Genomic DNA, 20,714 nt, shown 5'->3' with positions numbered 1-20,714 from the left:
AGTAGCAAAGTCTTGATAAGATATTATGCCTTCACAAGTGTTGAGTGACTTGTGAAATTGCTTGCAAGAGTTGTAAATGTTGTCTTCACCTTGGATTTAGAATAGGAAGATCATGAACACCTTTACAAATTTCTTCATCTAGACTTCACTTACTACCTTCCATGCTTGATGTAAATATATTATATGTACATAAACTACTTGATTACTTGATTTTTTGGATTGATTTCTTGATTTCTTGATAATGAATTGACTTCCCTTGACTTGACTTCTTATTCTTTCTCCTCCTTATGAAAATGATCTTAGATAGCATTGCTTTTGTACCTCTCTAATCCATTTTGAGACTCGAAACTCAAATAGGGTTGATAAGGACTTGAATATCTTGCTAAAAATGAAAGAGATAACTCAAATTTAAATTTGGGAAGTTGAATAGGGTGCCTTCCAAGGTATAGGGTAATCCATTTTTCCCTATTTCCTACAAGGCCTCTAGTTTTAATCAATTTGGGCTCAAAACTTAATTGAAAGTTAACAGTGATTCCCAAAATGCATATAGAATCAAGGTTTGGTTTTCGAATAAATACAAAAAACCACCTAATTTGAAATAGAGCCTATAAATAAAGGGACACACTCATAATCAAAGGGATCCTCCTCTAATTTAAATTAACTTGGGTCAAATATTTAAATATTTAGTAATTAAATGCATAGCAAAAAGGCTAATAATGCTTGGAAACCTTAGACACGAAAATGGGTCCAAGATAAGGACTGAAACTATATTACTTACAACTTAGGATGCGATATCACTATATTTGTGGAAAATAGTGTTCATTGGGACCCTAATAGGGGAGATAGATGAACCATCCTTCCACCTAGCCAAGGCTTTATCCATGGAAGCATATTCTTGATGTTGTATTTAGAGTTATCAGTAAAGCAACTTTTTGACTAAATTTGGGTTTATTGTCTAGAAATAATCTCATTTCCAATAACATTATCTTTAACGATGCTTTCTACAACATTTTCAACTCTATAATTCCCTAATCGTTTTTAAATAAAAAGTGAATTTCTCCTTTAAATTATTATCTTCTAAATTAAAAGTAGCCATTAACTCCTTCAAGGATATCTAAGATACATTATTATATCTTCCCTCCAAAATCAATGTCAATCACATTTTTGGAATAGAAATTATGAGAGATGAAGAAATAAGCATTATTTTCTTCATGCAAAAGAGAGTGGCTTTATTTTTCTCTATCCTCATAACACAACCAATTAGAGCAAGAAGTGTGAAAAATGTCAAAATGGGGTAGGATATTTTTCACTACTATCCATCTAGGGTAAGAAAGAACAAGAATTTACTCATTCAAAAGTTTCAAATACTAGTTTAGGATACAAAACATGTAGTTAAAACATATAATTTATAATAGCTGACCATTATTTTTCTATTATCTATTTTCTACTTATAGTGGTCTTTAGAGAACATAAGAAATATTCCTTTTTAAACCAAGTTGCAAAATAATACCTGCAACCATAACTTTTTAAACCAAACATTATTAGTCCATTCATCAATTAATCAAACGTTGTTGTGTAGGACCACCTAAAAGATCAAATGAAGACATTAAGGAGCCAAAGGTCATGGATGGAGATCAAGAAACATTAAGGTTGAACTATAGAAGCCAACTAAGCTTTCCATTGTAATAATGACCTTAGGATGAAAAATCTTATAACATGGGAAAATAATGCCAAATGAGTTAAGAACTTGTCCATGAAGTTGCAAATAAGGTTAAAATATTCTAAAGGGACCAAATCCGATGTTTTAGGCCTTTAGGAGTTCATAATGGATAGTTTGCAAAGGATTTTAAATTCAAATATTTGAAAATAACAACTAGTTAGCCTTTGGAAAGTTGTATTGGGCAAATTTAGGAGTTTAATCTCATTCAAACTAATGATAGTGGGTTTGGATAGGAAGAGCAAGTTACAACAAGAAGCACCAAATAGGTATCCATCTTCAAGACTAATTGCGTGAATCATAGCAAGGTATGTGAATTGATAGTTGATTTTAGTTCACATGATAAGGTAGCATATCATATACTAGGAAGACCATGGCAACATTTAAGGAGATCATTTGTGATGGGTATACAGACATGTACTCAATGCATAAGTTTTGTAAAAGGCAATTACTAACACCTTCATTTACCATATCGCGTGAAAAGGATAACATTGTGGTTTGCTTTGAGGATAAGATGCACATAAGCATTGCAAGTTCAAAGAAGGAAGATAAAAGCTGGTGAGTGCAAAAAAAGTTGTAGCAAGGGATACAAAATTAAGAATGTGAAGGAACAAGAAGAGTGACACAATTGTCCTATGAGAAGGCCTAAAAACCATAGTTGGAAAACTCTCACTCAACAACTTGCCAAGCCTCACGAAAAAAAAATTGAAAAAAACTCAGCCAAATTTTCAAAAATCACAAAAACTCGAGATCCTTAAAAAAACACTTTAAATTTAATTAAAAGTAAAATTAAATGAGATGATGCATGTAATGAGTTGAGTTAATTAAAGAGAATACAAAAGAAACAAGCAAAGTTTAATAGGCTTTTTGCCTTAGTTTTTAACAAAATTAAAAATTAAAAATTAAAAAATTATATTTTTTATAAAAAGAGAGTTTTTCTAGAAAATAAAAATTAAAAATATATATTATTTAAAAAGAAAAAGAGTTTTTCTAGAAAACATATTTTGCGAACACAATTATGTCAACCATGCTAAAAACTATTTTTTTAAATCTGATTTTGGTTTTGAGTTTTCTGTAGGGTACGAGAGGAAGAAGGCAACCTACAGGTGTCCCCTATAAAAACACATCATCAAGAGCCAGAGGTCAGATATGGAGATCAAGAACCGTTAAACGGTTTAGCTATCAAGTTTTGAAGCCAATTATGACTTTCCATCATAATGAAATTTATGTAAATGTCAGTGTATTAAGGGTCGATATGGACCCATTACTAGTTCATAAGAGAGTTTTTAAAGGGTTTTAAATTCAATAATGGCTAGTTAGCCTTTTGAGCAGGAGAGTTGTTTAAGGCAAGTTTAGGAGTTTAATGCCATTAAAACTAATAAGAGTTGGTTTGGGAAGTCGAAATATGATCTATAAAGCCTGTACAACGTGTGGAATAAGCAGAGATTGGAAGGAATTGTACGCAATCCAAGTACAAAGAGCAATAAAATACATTTTCCTTGCATTTTGTCTGTCAATTTGAATGTCTTGTAGATTAGATTGGACATTGGTGTATTCCATATTATGATTGTGTTACAAACACCATTTTCATTTTCATTCAAGTCAGTTTGAGTCTTTAAAGAATCTGATTTCAATTGATTGTACTGATTGAGTAATCACAGGGCATAGGTTTAAAGAGAATATTTGTTTGCTGAATAGCCTTCGAAAGAAAAATCACAATTGCTGTGATTAACAACGTCTCTACAGGGCATCGACGGAGGAAAGAAGAAAGCAAATTTACTAATGGTAGAACTGAATCTAAGAGCATAGATGGAGGAAAGAGAGACAAGTTTATTAATGGTGAAACTGAAACTAAGGTTTTGTTAGTCTCTACAAAGAGAGAAGACAATTTGTCTTGGTAAGCATAATAAATGTTGTTTGCCTGGCTGCAGAACTACACAAACCTTCTAGATCATTAACAGAAAGATCATTACTTATAATCCAAACAGAATGAAAATAATATGGAAAAAATGAAAAATTCCAGCCAATAAATAAACACTGTCCTTCTGACCTAAGTCTTCTCTGCGCCCATGCAAATAAGATCCTAGCATACATTAGCAGCATACACAATTACAAATTGAGCATAGCAGAAGTTGAAGTCTTGTTGGAGAGTGATGTACATTTCTAATGATAATAAATGAAGCATGTTCCTGGCTAAAATTCTTCACATGGCAAAAGAATTAATTGTTCAAGATCAAATTAACTGCATCCTCGCTTCAGCTGGCAAGTTTAACATACCTCAAGAAAAATCAATTGCATGAATTCATTGAATTGTTAAATAATTCCCTCAATACACAGCTAAACATCATAGTCATTCCGGATAAATAGATCCATTTAACAATACAGAATCTCAGTAAAATAGATAGTAATGAGCATCAATACATGCCAATCAAGCTTCCTGTTTCAGCTCAGCTGAATCTGCAGATATTTCATTTCCATCAACTTGTTTATCCTTCAATTGAGTTTTTGACTCCTCTGCTTTATCTTCAACCTTCAGACTTTCAAGCAGTTCAGCAGCTGACTCTACAGATTTTTCATCTGTAGATTTTTCTTCTTCTTCGGATATCTTGGATTGGGATTCAACTATTTCTTCAAACAGATCCTTGAATTTCTTTGCATCTACATTAAAAATGCAGCACACACTTTATTAAACAAAGCAAAGACCACATGTTACAGCAAAAATCTCTTTAGGTGAATGTTTCAGACCATACATAAACAATTTTAAATAGGAAACAACCATTAGGCAAGGAATATTGTAGTGGAAGAGAGCAACAATTAGCACAAGCCATAAACAACAGATGAGACTTAAGCCTCATTACCAACGAACCAGATAACTGAACCAGCTTTGTGTAAGCAAGAGCAGGATAAGATATTTACTCTCTACACTAGGTAGGCGAATGCAGAAAAGTTCTTCCTTCAGTTCGCCATCTGAGAAATCCGGGGCATGCCAAACCCAGGTCTTCTCATTACCAGCATGTTCCTGCAGGGCTAATGGGGGTTGAACTGCAAAAGAAAACACAGGATGTCAAAATAATACAAGGAGTAAACAATGGAAAATACACCCAGCATCATCACCCAAAATTCATAGATATTAAAATATTAAAATCAGATGGGAATCAGGCAAAAGCCTACAACGCAATGGTAATTTGCGAGCCTCTCATGTGGGAGGTCTTGGGTTCGAATTTACCTTCACTTAATATATAATAATAATTAATTCCAACAAATAATAATAATTAATCTAGACTTCGGCTGTTTACCAATAATAATAAAAAAGGACGGTAAATAAAATCCTGAAATCAAAATAAATAGTATATCAATAAACAAGATTCAAAACTGTGATAACGCTATCAAGATTCAAAACTGTGATAATGCTATCAAGATTTAACAGTGTAGTTTTGAGTCAAACTCATTGGCCTGTGTTTCCTGAGTAGTTGTTCAGACAAACCTATCTCTCATTAGAATGAATGGAACACTTAGCGCTCAATAACTCCATGAAGGAAACTCCGTAGTTAAGCATGCTCAAGCTGCAGTAATATTGGGATGGGTGACCTCTCAGAAGTCACCAGTGCTTCACCTCTATCAGCGTCACCTAGATGCAATGAGTGCTGAGTATTCCATTCATCCTTATGAGAGATGGGGTCACGTGAACCACTACTCATGAAATGTGGGCATGCATGCATGCAAGTGCACACAAAGCATGCATGATGTGCATAAATTAAACGACAGAAGATTGGAAGGAACAAGCAAAATGCACAAAGTTACACAATTCAGCCTTACATATTTCTGAATTTGCATATTTGGTTTGCTAATTTATCCTTTATAAATTAGCTGAAACGAAAAAACTTGTTCCATCCATAAAAATTTATGGACTACAGAATAAATAATACATAATCTGACTGTGAACACTGAAATTAGCCAACAATCTGATGATATACAATAAAATCTTATCGAACAAAATGTCATTATCAGTCACTTAGCATCCCAGTTTAGCAGCAAATAATAATTCTAGATGGAGTGTGCAAGAATAAAGCTAAAAACTCACCTAAATGATTGCAACAGATTTTCAAGGTCTTTGCCTGTCTCATAACCAATCTAACTTTTCCAGTATCCTTGTGCTTCAAAAACTTCACTGTTCCTACTCCCCTTTCCTTCCATTGATTTCCGTCCTTATCAAATCTATAAATCTTAGCTTTCCTGCAAAAAAATCCCCAAAAATCTCAAAAATTGAAATGAATGGTGTCAAAACCGATATTAAACTCGGTATTGCAAAAAACCATTTATTAACATGAATAAATCAAAGTTGCATGGACACAGACACAGATATACAACCTCTTTTTAAGACACCCAATAAGCATATAGTTGGCTACAACATTCATAGAAAAACACATACACATATGCTGAACAAAATTTTCACAATTTTCAAAGTTATTAGAGAAAATTTTCGTTACTTCAAGAGCAATATAGCATATAACTGGTACTACATACATAAATATAAGTTGATTTAGCATATCTACAATATGCTAAAAGCGGTTCAGTTGCACTGAAAGATAACCCAAAACAAATCGTTCACAGAAATACGTCCTTCGTTTGGCGTAGGTATTGTTTATACTAAATAGGATTGCATGGTTCGAGTTTTTCAAAATAAGTTTGGAAACATTGACGTCAAATTTTAAAAAGATGCAATCACACATCGAGCACAGTTGGAAAATAAAAAAATTTAGGGCATGCATGAGTACAGTATCTAATGTGCATCCATGTTGTATCATGGCCGGGATGACGTGCCCAAGGAGGGGCAGAGAACTATTTGGATGCTCTGGAATAAACCCTCAAATTCTATATTGAAACAGATATTAAAAAGATTTTATATTGAAATGAATAAATCCTTAGATCCTATATAGAAATAAAATAGTCCTTAAAAGCTATATTGCCATGGGTGTTTCAAGAATGCTATTACAATATAACCATTCCAAAATTTTAAAACAGGTTTGCAAAATCGTAAATGAAAAAGCGAGATCCCAAAAATTCTGTATTGGATCAGCAAATCCCAAAATCCCATGTTAAAAGGGCAAATCGCATAATCTTATATTGGAATGGCTAAAACCTAAAATCAATGTAATATAATATGCGATCTATAAACCATATATTAAAATGAATATTCCAAAAATGCGCTGTATGGGAATCGGTATCTCAAAAAACTGTATTGAAGCAATCCTATATTGAAATGGTTAATTTCCAAAATCCTATATGTAAGTGGGGAATATCTCCATCGAAACGAGTAACGAAAAATCTTCAATTCAGAATGGAAAAATCAGAGTAACACTATTCGGTATCCCTATTTTAGGATTCGCTAGGCAGATATTTCCAGTCAAACCGGACAAGTTGAAATCTTGAATCAAACAGAACATGAAAAATCATTTCATCAAAAAGCAATTAACCCTAGAGCCCCTCATATAGCAAAGGGCCGCAGCAGTCATATCATACCATGTGATAATTGACAACAGGAAATAAGAAGTTTGGCTTACATGTCAAGCAGAACATCTTCATTTTCTTCTCCTGTAGTAACTGCAACTTCTTCAAGCTTAATGATGGGAGCAACTTGAGCTCCCGTATCTTCCTCCTTGTCCTCAACCTCATTAGATTCTTCATTTGCATTATGAATGGCTTCCTCTTTATCCCCTGCCATATTCAGCAGAAATGCGATAAGAAATGAGCTTCTCTTTAAAATATATCTAAGCCCACCTGTAAAACCAGAAGCCGCACTGATCTGGATGTTGTTTTCAAAATTCACTGGCTTGGATTATGAAAATCTGTAGAAGCTTGGAGAGCAAACAATTTAAGGCGGCGAACAGAAATAGCAAGTGTTTGGAAATCCCTAAATGCGAAAAAGTTTCTTTATATGGAATTGAGACGACCCACTACATGGGCACGTCCCCCTCTTCAAACGAGTTAAAAACTTGTGTAGTAGATGCAATTTGTTTATAATGGAAAAAAATTTATATATATATAATGAGTTTATTTAGCTTTGGTTTCATTTTGATGGAATAGCTTTTAATGGAATGTGTGAAGTATTTACAAGTATTGCATTGAAAAAAATTAAAGTTTATTTGGGTTAAAAAAAGGGTAAGGAATTATATTCGTTATAGATAGTTTGTCATATGATTAAAAAAAAAGTTTTGTTAAAAAAATATATAATACATAATTTTAATCAATTTGAAAAAAGTCATAGTTTTGTTAAAACAATTCATATAACAGTTTAGTATTTTTTAGTCTATTAATTTATTCTAAATTTTGGAACATTTGGAATATTTATGAATTTCAAATAATACTATTATTCAATATTTCTATTGGTTGTGAGCAATAAAGGCAAAGGGAGAAAATATGTTTTTTTTAAAGAAAATATCTTCTGACTGTAATTAAAAAAATAAGATAAATACAATGTCTTAATAAATAGAATTAAATGGATTTATTCTTAATCAATTTAAACAATAAAATATATAAGAAAATTAGAACATATTGCTCTTTCATTTTATTTGACTAAATTCTATTTTATTTTACTTTAAAATGTAGATAATTTGAATTTTTGGAGATTTATAATTATGCTAGCACTTACACAATAGGAGGTGCAAGGGAATAGTCAATAGGCAATTTTGTACATGTTTTAACTTAACTACCTATATGCCCAACTGTGTAAAATTGAACAGATTATCTAGGTAATTCCTACTGTAAGCATTATTTGCCCCAATCAAAGAGCTTTCTTGGCTCATGTAGTCATGGCATCAAAAAATAGAGTTGCCTAAATAGATAGGTTACTCTACTACAAATTCTTATCCTGGCAAAAGGACCCAATAACTCAAGAAACAAGAAAAGGAAATGTATCTGAACCTGCTCGACTGGTGAAATTCTAAGGAAACCATAAAGTAGTATCTTGCTTCTAAAATTTATAAGGAGCAGAGTTCATTCTCCTTCATTGTGACATTGAAGGATGCCTCTAAGAGAAAGTCTTCTTGTATTTCTTGGCGTTTGTCATGGTTGTATTGAGACAAGAGTGATTTTCCTTTTAAAGCTTTAACACTCTTTAATTTTTCATAGGAAACCTAATGATTGGAAGTGAAAAACTATCGGGTTCAAAAAAATTTGATTTAGAGCATAACTCCAAGCATCCTTTCATGTTTTGTAGTTGCCCGCTTGATGGTTTAATATTTTGAGAACTGTCGAGTGAACCATTCTCACATGTTTCTATCTAATCCTAAACATAGAACTTCCCTTCATCCCAAATGAGGTATGAAAAACACTTTGATCACCAACAGCCAAAATCTCTCCACATAATTGCAAACCTGAAGATGTAATAAGAAGATAAAATAAGAGTAACACTGGTTAAAGGCTATCATTTGCAAGAAAATAATTCTTATCAAAATTAACTCAAATAAACCAAGTGTCTATCATAATCTACTTTTGATATCAATCATAGAGATGTTAATGAAACATTTTGCATACAAAGTCATTAATGTTGATCTAAAAGTTTGAAAAGTAAGGAAAGTAAAGGTTAGTACACCCAAAAAAACTAACTATCCATGTAATAATTACTTATTAAAATTGAATTCAAAACAATTGCAAGATTATTCAAATGACTAATTTGAACCTAAAATCATACCATACAATAAACCAAAAAATTATGAAAATATAAAACATGACTAGATAGTGTCAGGTGACAAGTTGTCTCTGACAAAATACCTTAGGTCTACTCAAAGTGCCTTGAAACATAAACTCACAAATCCTAAAAACTAGTGGTTGCAACAGTTGTTCCATTTTAGCAGTAATCATTATATTGAATAGACAATTGATACTTAACGCTATACAAAATAGACAATTACCAAAACACTGACAAATGAAAATTCAATTTGAACTTTATTTATTCGAATATATCATCTACCTTTCAATATGTGAGTCTTCTCAAATTTGTGATTATTTGAAATACTCTGACTCTATATTTATAGGCAAAAGTTCAACACATGACAAGATTTATGCATAGTTTTTAGAAAAATTTAAAATAATAAAAACCACATAATTTATTATTTTAGAGATTTACGAGTCTTATATTATTTATTCTATTTTTTGTATTTTTTAGTAAAATAAATAATTTATATCGATTATTTTAATTATTTTTAAAAAATAAAAAAGTGTTTTATTGATAAAATTAAAATTAAATTATTACTTTTTTAGTTAATACAATTTATTTTTTATCAAATCTATTTTATTTAGTATTCTGGATATTTAGATATCTTATTATTGTTTATTTTAATTTTGATATCTTTATTCAATAAAAAAAGATATTTTATTTTGATTATTTTATTTATTAACAAATAGAGAAAAACGTGTATATTAAGAAAAATTTTATTTTTAAATTTAAGTTTGTTTAAATTAATTAAATAAATGATAGTTGTTTGTTTATGAAAATAAAATATTGAGAAATTATTTATTCAATTGTTCATAAGAAAAGGAATCTTAAATTTAGTATATAAAGCTTTTCAAGTATTATTATTAAAAAATAATAATAATAATTTGAAGATATTATATTGCATTAATTCATTCAAGAATATTATTTTAATTAGAATGAGATTTTTTTTCAATTTTAATACTTTATTTAATTAATACATATCTTTTTTAACCAAAAAACATAAGTTTTGAATTTTATACAATTAATTTATCTATTATGCTATTATTTTATACAATATTATTTTGTTTTTTAATCGGTTAATGGCTAAGGCCTTCCATATATAATAGTTAAAGATTAAAAAAAGAAATTTAATTTTCTCCATTCAAACGGGCACTGGTGGGAAAGAATGGAGAAGAAAACCTTCTGTCTTGCCTGAGACATATGTCTTATATTATTACAAAGAATAAAAGGGGCATACCCCAGCTTACATGATTAAATGAAGGGTATTCCCTTCTTAATTGAGAATTTTTTTGACACCATTCATAAGTGCCCTATCACACTTTGCATGCTTTGTGTATTATTTGAATGTCTCATCTTATATCTTCCTCTTTTAAGCCAAATAACTAGATCTCTTTTAATCTTTGCCACAATCAGAAACTCCAAACTCGTAAAAAATTGTTAGTCTAGATCAAAAAATGATTAAAGATACTGATAAATATGTCTATTTCAATGAATAATCTTAATATAGGATTGATGCATTCCTTTTGTTTTTCCTTGGTTAATGAAGTCTTTTAATTTGAAATTGGTATATAGTGCTAGTTTGAGAGTTTGTGTTAAATAGAATCTTAATGCTTGTATTGATGGATAGTAGGTGAGGGGAAGAATATATTTCTAAGAAAGAATAGGGATGGTTGTTTAAAGGTATAGGTTGAAAAAGGTTTTAATTAAGTTTTATGTTTTGTATTTCTAGAGATACTACTTTTAAGGATATTAGGTAAAACATAGTATAAGGAGATAATGATAATTTATATTATAAGTAAATAATGTTCATATAGTATAACCACCGAGGTACACGTGGATGGAGAAAGGTAAAATCAGATATTCTTATACTTGTTTGGTATTTATCATTATATATAATTTAATTTAGAAACATAGCATTATTATATTCATTTATGAATATATCCCTTTTATCATTTTGGTCTTTGAAACAATACCATCTTAAAGTTATGACATTAAAGTAAAAAATAATTTATATTTTATAAAACCAATAGTATGCTTCTAGATCTCTTTTATGTGGAGTTTAGATATTGTATTATGTTCCCTGTATTGCTTGACCTTGTTTCTTTTTTGGTGGTATGTTGCTTAAATTAATTTGAAATATTGTTTAAATAAATCTCTTGTCCCTCCTAAATCTTTCCAAGTAAAGATGAAAGTTATTGATTTTCTTAAGAGGGAGTTCTTGAATGTAGTTTGGTAAAAGATTATCCTTTATGTATAGGTTGGGTTCTTTAAACTTATTATTGATTAAAATGAAATTAGGATACTAAGCTTATCAGTGTTTGTTATTTTGGAATTAATGGAATAAAGCTTCAGACTTTTGTTATTATTGATGATAAGAAATATCATTTAAATAGATTAAATATATCATTGAATATCATTTGTCTTAATCTTATATTTTCTAATTCATAAGCAGTATATATTATTCAACATGTTTTGTGTTCTTGTAAAGGATATCAATCAAATTCTATACTAATAACCCATTACTTTTTATCAATTGTTAGTTAGTCATAAAATAACTCCCCATGCATCTATTATGTTTCTATATTCCCCCCATACCATGTGTGTGTTCCATCTGGTTGGTATTATGTTTTGATTGTGATCTATTATCCAAGAAAGCAAGATATTATTAATTATGTTATGTCTTTTTTTTAATGTTCGAAATGTTTTGTCATCCTTATTGAATTGCACAATTTTATACCCCTCTTTTTGAGTGAATCTTTTTGGTTAGACACGGATGTCATTAACTGGATTTTGATCTGGGTTTCCAAATAGAACAGTATATGATTTCCAAAGAGAAATATTGGGATTAAGTATTGTCTAAGATCGATTTTATTATTTATGTCGTCATCAATGGGGTTGGATTATTCCTAGCTGAGGATGGTATAAGAGGAAAGATTAGTGAAATGAGAACGATTAAAACTATAATATGTATCCCTCTACCATCATATGTCTTTGATCTCATTAGAAACCCAGAAATTTTGAAGTTTGGAACCCCAGGATTTTCAACAAAAAAGAGCACTCAAAAAAATAGAGCATTCGAAGATGTCTAAGTTATCATATCACATATGCAATGCAACATAGCATTCGAAGATCCAAATTTAGACCGATAATTTCCTGACGGGTTTAGATGTAATTTGGTACCAAATAGTGTACTTGTATATAAATCTATTGCATTCACAATTAAGAGAGTGACAAAACTCACTCAGCAATGAAAATGATAGATATTTAAAATTGATAGTATTTTCATTAATAATATATTATGTACAATATTCCATTTCCTGTGAGTGAGTCTAGGATTAGATTGAGAGAAAATTGTAAGAGATAGACCAGGAGAATCAACTTATACAGATAAGTGCCCTAAAAAGAAAATTCGGCAAGAGGGTAGTGAATAAAAAAAAAAGTTTTGTTAAAGGGTAAGGAATTATATTTGTTATAGATAGTTTGTCATATGATTAAAAAAAAAAATTGTTAAAAAAATATACAACACATAATTTTAATCAATTTGAAAAATGGTCATAGTTTTGTTTAAAAAAATCATATAACAGTTTAATATTTTTTAGTCTATTAATTTATTCTAAAGTTTGGAACATTTGAAATGTTTATGAATTTCAAATAATACTATTATTCAATATTTCTATTAGTTGTGAGCAATAAAGGCAAGGGGGGAAAATATGTTTTTTTTAAACAAAATATCTTCTGACCTTAATTTTAAAAAAAAGATAAATACAATGTTTTAATAAATAGAATTAAATGGATTTATTCTTAATCAATTTAAACAATTTTATATATATATATATATATGTGAAAATTATAACATATTATTCTTTCATTTTATTTTAAAATGTAGATAATTTGGAGATTTATAAATACACTAGCACTTATGCAATAGGAGGTGCAAGGGAATAGTTAATAGGCAATTTTGTACATGTTTTGACTTAACTACCTATATGCCCAACTATGTAAAATTGAATAGATTATCTAGGTAATTCCTACTGTGTGCATTATTTGCCCCAATCAAAGAGCTTTCTTGGCTCATGTAGTCATGGCATGAAAAAATAGAGTTTCCTAATAGATAGGTTACTCTGCCACAAATTCTTATCATGGCAAATGGACCTAATAACTCAAGAAACAAGAAAGGGAAAGGTATCTCAACCTAATCAACTAGTGAAAATTCCAAGGAAACCACAATGGACTATCTTGCTTCCAAAATTTATAAGGCGAAAAGTTCATTCTCCTTCATTGTGACATTGAAGGATGCCTCTAAGACAAAGTCTTCTTATATCTCTTGGCATTTGTCATGGTTGTATTGAGGCAAGAGTGATTTTCCTTATAAAGCTTCAACACTCGTTAGTTTGTCATAGGAAACCTGATGGTTGGAAGTGAAAAACTATCGAGTTCAAAAAAAAATTGATTTAGAGCATAACCCCAAGCATCTTTTCATGTTTTAGAGTTGTTGCTTGATAGTTTAATATTTTGAGAACTGTCAAGTGAACCATTCTCACATGTTTCTATCCAATCTTGGACATAGAACTCCCCTTTGTCCCAAATGAGGTTTGAAAAATATTTTGATCACCAATAGCCAAAATCTCTCCACATAATTGCAAACCTAGAGATGTAATAAGAAGAGAAAATAAGAGTAACACTAGTTAAAAGCTCTAGTTTGTAGAAAATAATTCTTATCAAAATGAGCTCAAATAAACCAAATATCTATTACAATATATTTTTGATATCAATCATAGAGATGTTAATGAAATATTTTGCATACAAAGTCATTAAATGTTGATCTAAAAGTTTGAAAAGTAAGGAAAGTAAGAGTTAGTACACCCAAAAAAATTAACCGTCCATGTAATAATTAGTTATTAAAATTGAACTCAAAACAATTGCAAGATTCTTCAAAGGACTAATTTGAACCTAAAATCATAACATACAATAAACTAAAACAATATTAAAATATAAAACATGGCTAGATAGTGTCAGGTGACAAGTTGTCTCTGACAAAATACCTTAGGTCTACTCAAAGTGCCTTGAAACACAAAATCACAAATCCTAAAAATTAGTGCTTGCAACAATTGTTTCATTTTACTAGTAATCATTATACGAATGGACAATTGATACTTAACACTATACAAAATAGACAATTACCAAAACAGTGGCAAGTAAAAATCAAATTTGAACTTCATTCATTCGAATATATCATCTACCTTTCAATATGTGAGTCTTCTCAAATTTGTGATTATTTGAAATACTCTGACCCTATATTTATAGGCAAAAGTTCAACACATGACAAGATTTATGCATAGTTTTTAGAAAATTTTAAAATAATAAAAAATCTATTATTTATTATTTTAGAGATTTATGAGTCTTATATTATTTATCCTAATTTTTGTATTTTTTAGTAAAATAAATAATTTATGTTGATTATTTTAATTATTTAAATAAATTATAATTTATTTTGATTGATAAAATTAAAATTAAATTATTATTTTTTAATTAATACAATTTTGTTTTTTTTATACAAATCTATTTTATTTAGAATTTGGAGATTTGGATATCTTATTATTGTTTATTTTAATTTTGATATCTTTATTTAATAAAAAAAAATACTTTATTTTGATTATTTTATTTATTAACAAATAGAGAAAAAAACTTGTATATTAAGAGAAAAAATATTTTTAAATTTTTGTTTATTTAAATTAATTAAATAGATGATAGTTGTTTGTTTATGAAAATAAAATATTGAGAAACTATTTATTTAATTGTTTATATAAAAAGTAATCTTAAATTTAGTATATAAAGTTTTTCAAATATTTTTTAGTTATTTTTTAATGTGAAGATATTATATTGCATTAATTCATTCAAGAATATTATTTTAATTAGAATGAGGCTTTTTTTTGCAATTTTAACACTTTATTTGATTAATACATATCTTTTTTACCTAAAAAATATAAGTTTTGAATTTTATACAATTAATTTATCTCTTATGCTATTATTTTATAAAATATTATTGTGTTCTTTAATTGGTAAATGGCTAAGGCTTTTCATATATAACAGTTAAGGATAAAAAGGAAATTTAATTTTCTCTGTTCAAATAGGCATCGGTAGGAAAGAACAAAGAAGAAAACCTTCTGTCTTGCCTAAGACATATGTCTTATATTATTACAAAGAATATAACGGGTGTACCCCAAATTACATGATTGAATAAAGGTTATTCCCTTCTTGATTGAGAATTTCTTTGACACCATTCATAGGTGCCCTATTATGCTTTGCATGCTTGATGTATTATTTGAATGTCTCGTCTTATCTCTTCCTCTTTTAGGCCAAATAACTAGATCTCTTTTAATCTCTGCCACAATCAAAAACTCCAAACTCATCAAAAATTGTTAGTCTAGATTAAAAAATGATTAAAGATACTAATAAATATGTCTATTTCAATGAATAATCTTAATATAGGATTGATGCATTCCTTTTGTTTTTCCTTAGTTAATGAAATCTTTTAATTTGAAATTGGTATATAGTGCTAATTTGAGAATTTGTATTAGATAGAGTCTTAATGCTTGTATTGATGGATTAGTAGGTTAGGGGAAGAAAATATTTCAAAGAAGGATAGGGATGGTTGTTTAAAGGTATAGATTGAAAAAGGGGCTTTAATTAAGTTCTTTCAAATTCTTGCTTCCCTTTTATCATTTTGGTCTTTCAAACAATACTATCTTAAAGTTATGACATTAAAGCAAAAAATATTTTATATTTTATAAAATCAATAATAAGCTTCTAGATCCTTTTTATGTGGAATTTTGATATTGTATTATGTTCCTTGTATTGCTTGACCTTGTTCCTTGTTTGGTGGTATGTTGCTTAAATTAATTTGAAATATTGTTTAAATAAATCTCTTGTCGCTCCTAAATCTTTCCAAGTAAAGGTGTAAAAGTTATTGATTTTCTTAAGAGGGAGTTCTTGAATGTAGTTTGGTAAAATATTATCCTTTATTTATAGGTTGGGTTCTTTAAACTTATTGACTAAAATGAAATTAGGACAATGAGCTTATCGTTGTTTGTTATTTTGGAATTAATGGAATAAAGCTTCAGACTTTTGTTATTTCTGATGATAAGAAATATCATTTAAATAGATTCAACATATCATTTAATATCATTTGTCTTAATCTTATATTTTCTAATTCATAAGCAGTATATAGGACTCAACATGTTCTATGTTCTCGTAAAGGATATCAATCAAATTCTATACTAATAACCCATTACTTTTTATCAATTGATAGTTAGTCATAAAATAACTCCCCATGCATCTATTATTTTTCTCTATCCCCCCCATGCCATGTGTGTGTTCTATCTGGTTGATATTATGTTTTGATTGTGATCTACTATCTAGTAAAGCAAGATATTATTAATTATGGTTTGTCTTTTTTTTAATGTTCGAAATGTTTTGTCATCCTTATTGAATTGTGCAATTTATTATACCTCTCTTTTTGAGTGAATCTTTTTGGTTAGACATGGATGTCATTAACTAGATTTTGATATGGGTTTCCAAATAGAACAATATATGATTTCCAAAGAGAAATATTGGGATTAAGTATTGTCTAAGATCAATTCAGTTATTTATGTCATCATCAATGGGGTTGGATCATTCCTAGTCGAGGATGGGATAAGAGGAAAGATTAGTGAAATGAGAACAGTTAAAACTTGGATATGTATCCCTCTACCATCATATATCTTTGATCTCATTAGAAACCTAGAAATTTTGAAGTTTGGGGCCCTAGGATTTTCAATAAGAAAGAGCACTCAAAAAAATAGAGCATTCGAAGATGTCTAAGTTATCATATCACATATGCAATGCAACATAGCATTCGAAGATCCAAATTTAGACCAATAATTTCCTAACGGGTTTAGGTCTAATTTGGTACGAAATAATGTACTTGTCTATAAATTTGTTGCATTCACAATTAAGAAAGAGAGTGACAAAACCCACTTAGCAATGAAAATGACAAATATTTAAAATTGATAGTATTTTCATTAATAATATATTATGTACAATATTCCATTTCCTATGAGTGAGTCTAGAATTAAATTGAGAGACAATTATAAGACATAGACTAGGAGAACCAACTTATACAAATAAGTGCCCTGAAAAGAAAAATTGGCAAGAGGGTAGTGAGATACAATTATATCACTGAAAAGGATCGGTTAGGGCTAAAACCATATGACCATAGAGTAGCTAAGTTGATGGGAAGACAATGCCCAGAGAGTCGAGGCATGAAAATACAAAAAGACTAGTTGGACAAAAAGGAGGGGAGTTTATTTCCTCACTAGTTCTCATTTGCAAAGATTAGGATATAGTCTTCAGCCTCATTCAAATCTACTTCCCTTTATCCTGGCATAAGGATGAAGGCAGTCTTCTTTCTGCTGGATTTGCAAAGGTTTCGCGTAGTAAACTTTAGTTTTCTCAAGTTTGAGAAGTCCACTTCCATCTCTGCGTAGAAGCCAAATGTGTTTAGGTACTCGAGGAGCCACTCTCAATCAAGTCGTCTATCAATATGTTAGTCCATTGCAGGAGGAAGTTGATACTCGCCTTCATTTTAGGCCATGCATTGTCAAAGAAACTTTGATACCTAATGTGCTAAATAGGATGACGATGGATGTTTGCATTGAGCAAGGAACCTGGGGCACAAAGCATGTAATCCTTTAGATATGGTATTTCTAACGTGAGGGTAATACTTAAAATGGATTGTTCCAAACCCACTAACCAAATTTCATCAAAAAGGAGCCTACACAGTTGGATTATTTCAACAGACCCAATTTGTGCTCTAGACATGCATGTTATGAAGGGGCCTATCACAATGCCATTGGTGTGCCAGGTAAAGGAGTGGTTGAAGACCTTTTCAACTAAAACCCTAGAAATTGCCAACCTAGTCATGTCATCCACAAGGTTCAGGAGTTTGTTCCATCTTTCTTGCTTAACAGACCCCTTGAAAGCCATGGTTCCCTCCTCACAAGAGTAGAAAACGAAAATTGTGGATTCCATCTCAGTAGGGGAGCCTATAAGAAATCATGGGCAACATGACAGTTGATAGAGGGGGAATGAAAAGGAGTGAAAGAGGAATACTATATAAAGGACCTTTCTGAATCTAGTATCTTCTACCTTCTCTGAGAATAATCTAGAATGATTATAGCAAAAGAAGGCAAAAGAACTAGTGATCACATCATTGGATTGAGAGCTACTCTTAGCACTATGAATCATGATTATCCATGTAATTGTGATTCCAAGTCACCAGTTGTAGAAATTATGAGGCTTCTTATGTCTAACTAATATATATTATCTTCAGTTCTAGGTTTATTTTATGATTATGGAATGGGTTAGCTTATATAGTTCTTAGTCGAAGGTTCCTCGCTATAATAATGGAATGTGGGTAGGAGCCAAGGTTGGACGAGGGGATTCAAGAATTAAGACAAAGTATTAGTGGGGTTAGACTAATAGTGGAAGTAAGGGGGGGATATAAATGTAGGTAATTCAAGGTTTCATACTAAGTTATGTTTAAGAAAGTTAGGAATCTTCTTTACATTACTGATTAGTAAATCTTCTCCATTTGCACCCTTGTTAGCTAGGGTATCTGCTATTTTATTTCCTTCTCTGAATATATGTTGTACTTTTGTCTCCTCGAACTAATCTAAGAGTTCAAGTACATACTCTAATATGGAGTTGATTTTCCAATTAGGGTTGTTGCAAGTCCTAATCGCAGTTAAGATAAATTGGGAATCCCCTTGAATGATTAGCTTTTTAATTCCCAAACCCAGACTTAAGCTTAAACCTTCCCTTAATGCCTCTATCTATGCTATGTTATTTGAAACCTCTTTATGCAATTTGGCTCTTTGCATTAACCTTTCTCCTATTTATGAACATATAATATACAATCTTATTGTTTATTTTAATTTCAAAATGATTAATAAAAAATATAAAGTTAAAAATAACAACATACCTTTTCTATTAATAAAAATTTTATGTGGTTTTTTTAATTAATTAAATAGATGATAGTTATTTTTTATAAGAATTTTTTTTAGAGAAGATACTTATTAAATTGTTAATATAAAAATTAATCTTAAATTTACTACTTAAAATTTAAAGATATTATTAAAATTTATTTTTCTTTAATTGTTGTCATTGCATTTATTTATTTTTTATTTTAATCACTTAAGAATATTATTGTTTTTAATTAATAAAAAAGAAAATTTATAATAGTTATTTTAATTAATTAAAAAATATTTATTTTTATTTTTATTGCTAAAAGAACAATTAAATTAAAGAATAAATAAACTTGTTATATTATAATTTAGTAAAAAGAACATACATATCAATTTTACCTACTCAAAAACATAATTTTAAGGTTTTATACAATTAATTTTATCCATTTGCTATTTATTTTTTTATCGATAAACGGTCGAAGCCTTAAAGATTATATTATAACACAAATAAAATTTCAAATGTCTTCGTTCAAGTGGGCACTAGGAGGAAAGAACGGAGAAGAAAACATTCAGTCTTGCATGGGCCAAAGGTCTTGTATAGGTATAATCTTAAAAGGGGCATACCCCAGTTTCTATTTTTATGAGGGTCATTCTTCATAATTCTTTATTTTAAGCTTTTACTAATTCACTAATTTTGTTCAAACTTTTATGCAATTGCCCAAATCTTCTTTGGGAACTTGGGAAGGCATACCTTCCTTTACATCTTGTTTGAATAGTATGAGTTACAAAAAGTCTCATGATAAACAAAGGAAAGATTTAAGGATGAATACTCTCCCAAACACTCGCAAGATCGCTTGTAAAGTGAGACTCCTTCCTGTATCTCTACAGTTAAGACAACTACTTATACACATTAGACATTAGTACTTCTTTATTATTAGCTATACTCGTGTTGCATAATCTTATCCTTTATGGTTGATTCCATTGCTTAATGTTCAAAAATATAATTTTCATTTTATCAAAATTGTATGAAACTTGAAATTTATAGGGTGTAGATTCCTTTAAGAAGTTTAACATATTTTTAAAAAATATAAATGGAATGAAAAATTTCAAGATTTCAAAAAATCCTTACTAGAGTCTGAGCAATGTAACGATTGATCTTAACATGGAGTTAGTGAGATTTCCCAACCTCTAAATCCATTGTAAAGAAGTAAAGGAACATAAAAAGAAACTAAAATATTATAGTTAAACTTCGGCAAAAAGAGGGGTAAAAATTTATTAA

General features: G+C 29.6%; 1 protein-coding gene across 1 annotated transcript; it reads right to left on the bottom strand.

Moving 5' to 3' along the window:
- Positions 1–3,991: 3,991 nt before the first annotated feature.
- LOC149540085 (ran-binding protein 1 homolog b-like) lies at positions 3,992–7,730 on the bottom strand. Its single transcript, XM_089801282.1, has 4 exons — positions 7,279–7,730; positions 5,799–5,950; positions 4,634–4,759; positions 3,992–4,375 (listed from the first exon to the last, which is right to left on the bottom strand). Exons 1-4 carry the CDS (start codon positions 7,437–7,439, stop codon positions 4,146–4,148), a joined length of 669 nt encoding a protein of 222 aa, XP_089657408.1. The 5' UTR covers positions 7,440–7,730; the 3' UTR covers positions 3,992–4,145.
- Between the last annotated feature and the right edge of the window lie 12,984 nt (positions 7,731–20,714).

This window comes from Cupressus sempervirens, chromosome 9 (assembly GCF_028749045.1).
Source record: "Cupressus sempervirens isolate cs-2001-9-10 chromosome 9, ASM2874904v1, whole genome shotgun sequence".
NCBI lineage: Eukaryota > Viridiplantae > Streptophyta > Pinopsida > Cupressales > Cupressaceae > Cupressus > Cupressus sempervirens.
This window is presented reverse-complemented; position numbering and strand designations above follow the sequence as displayed.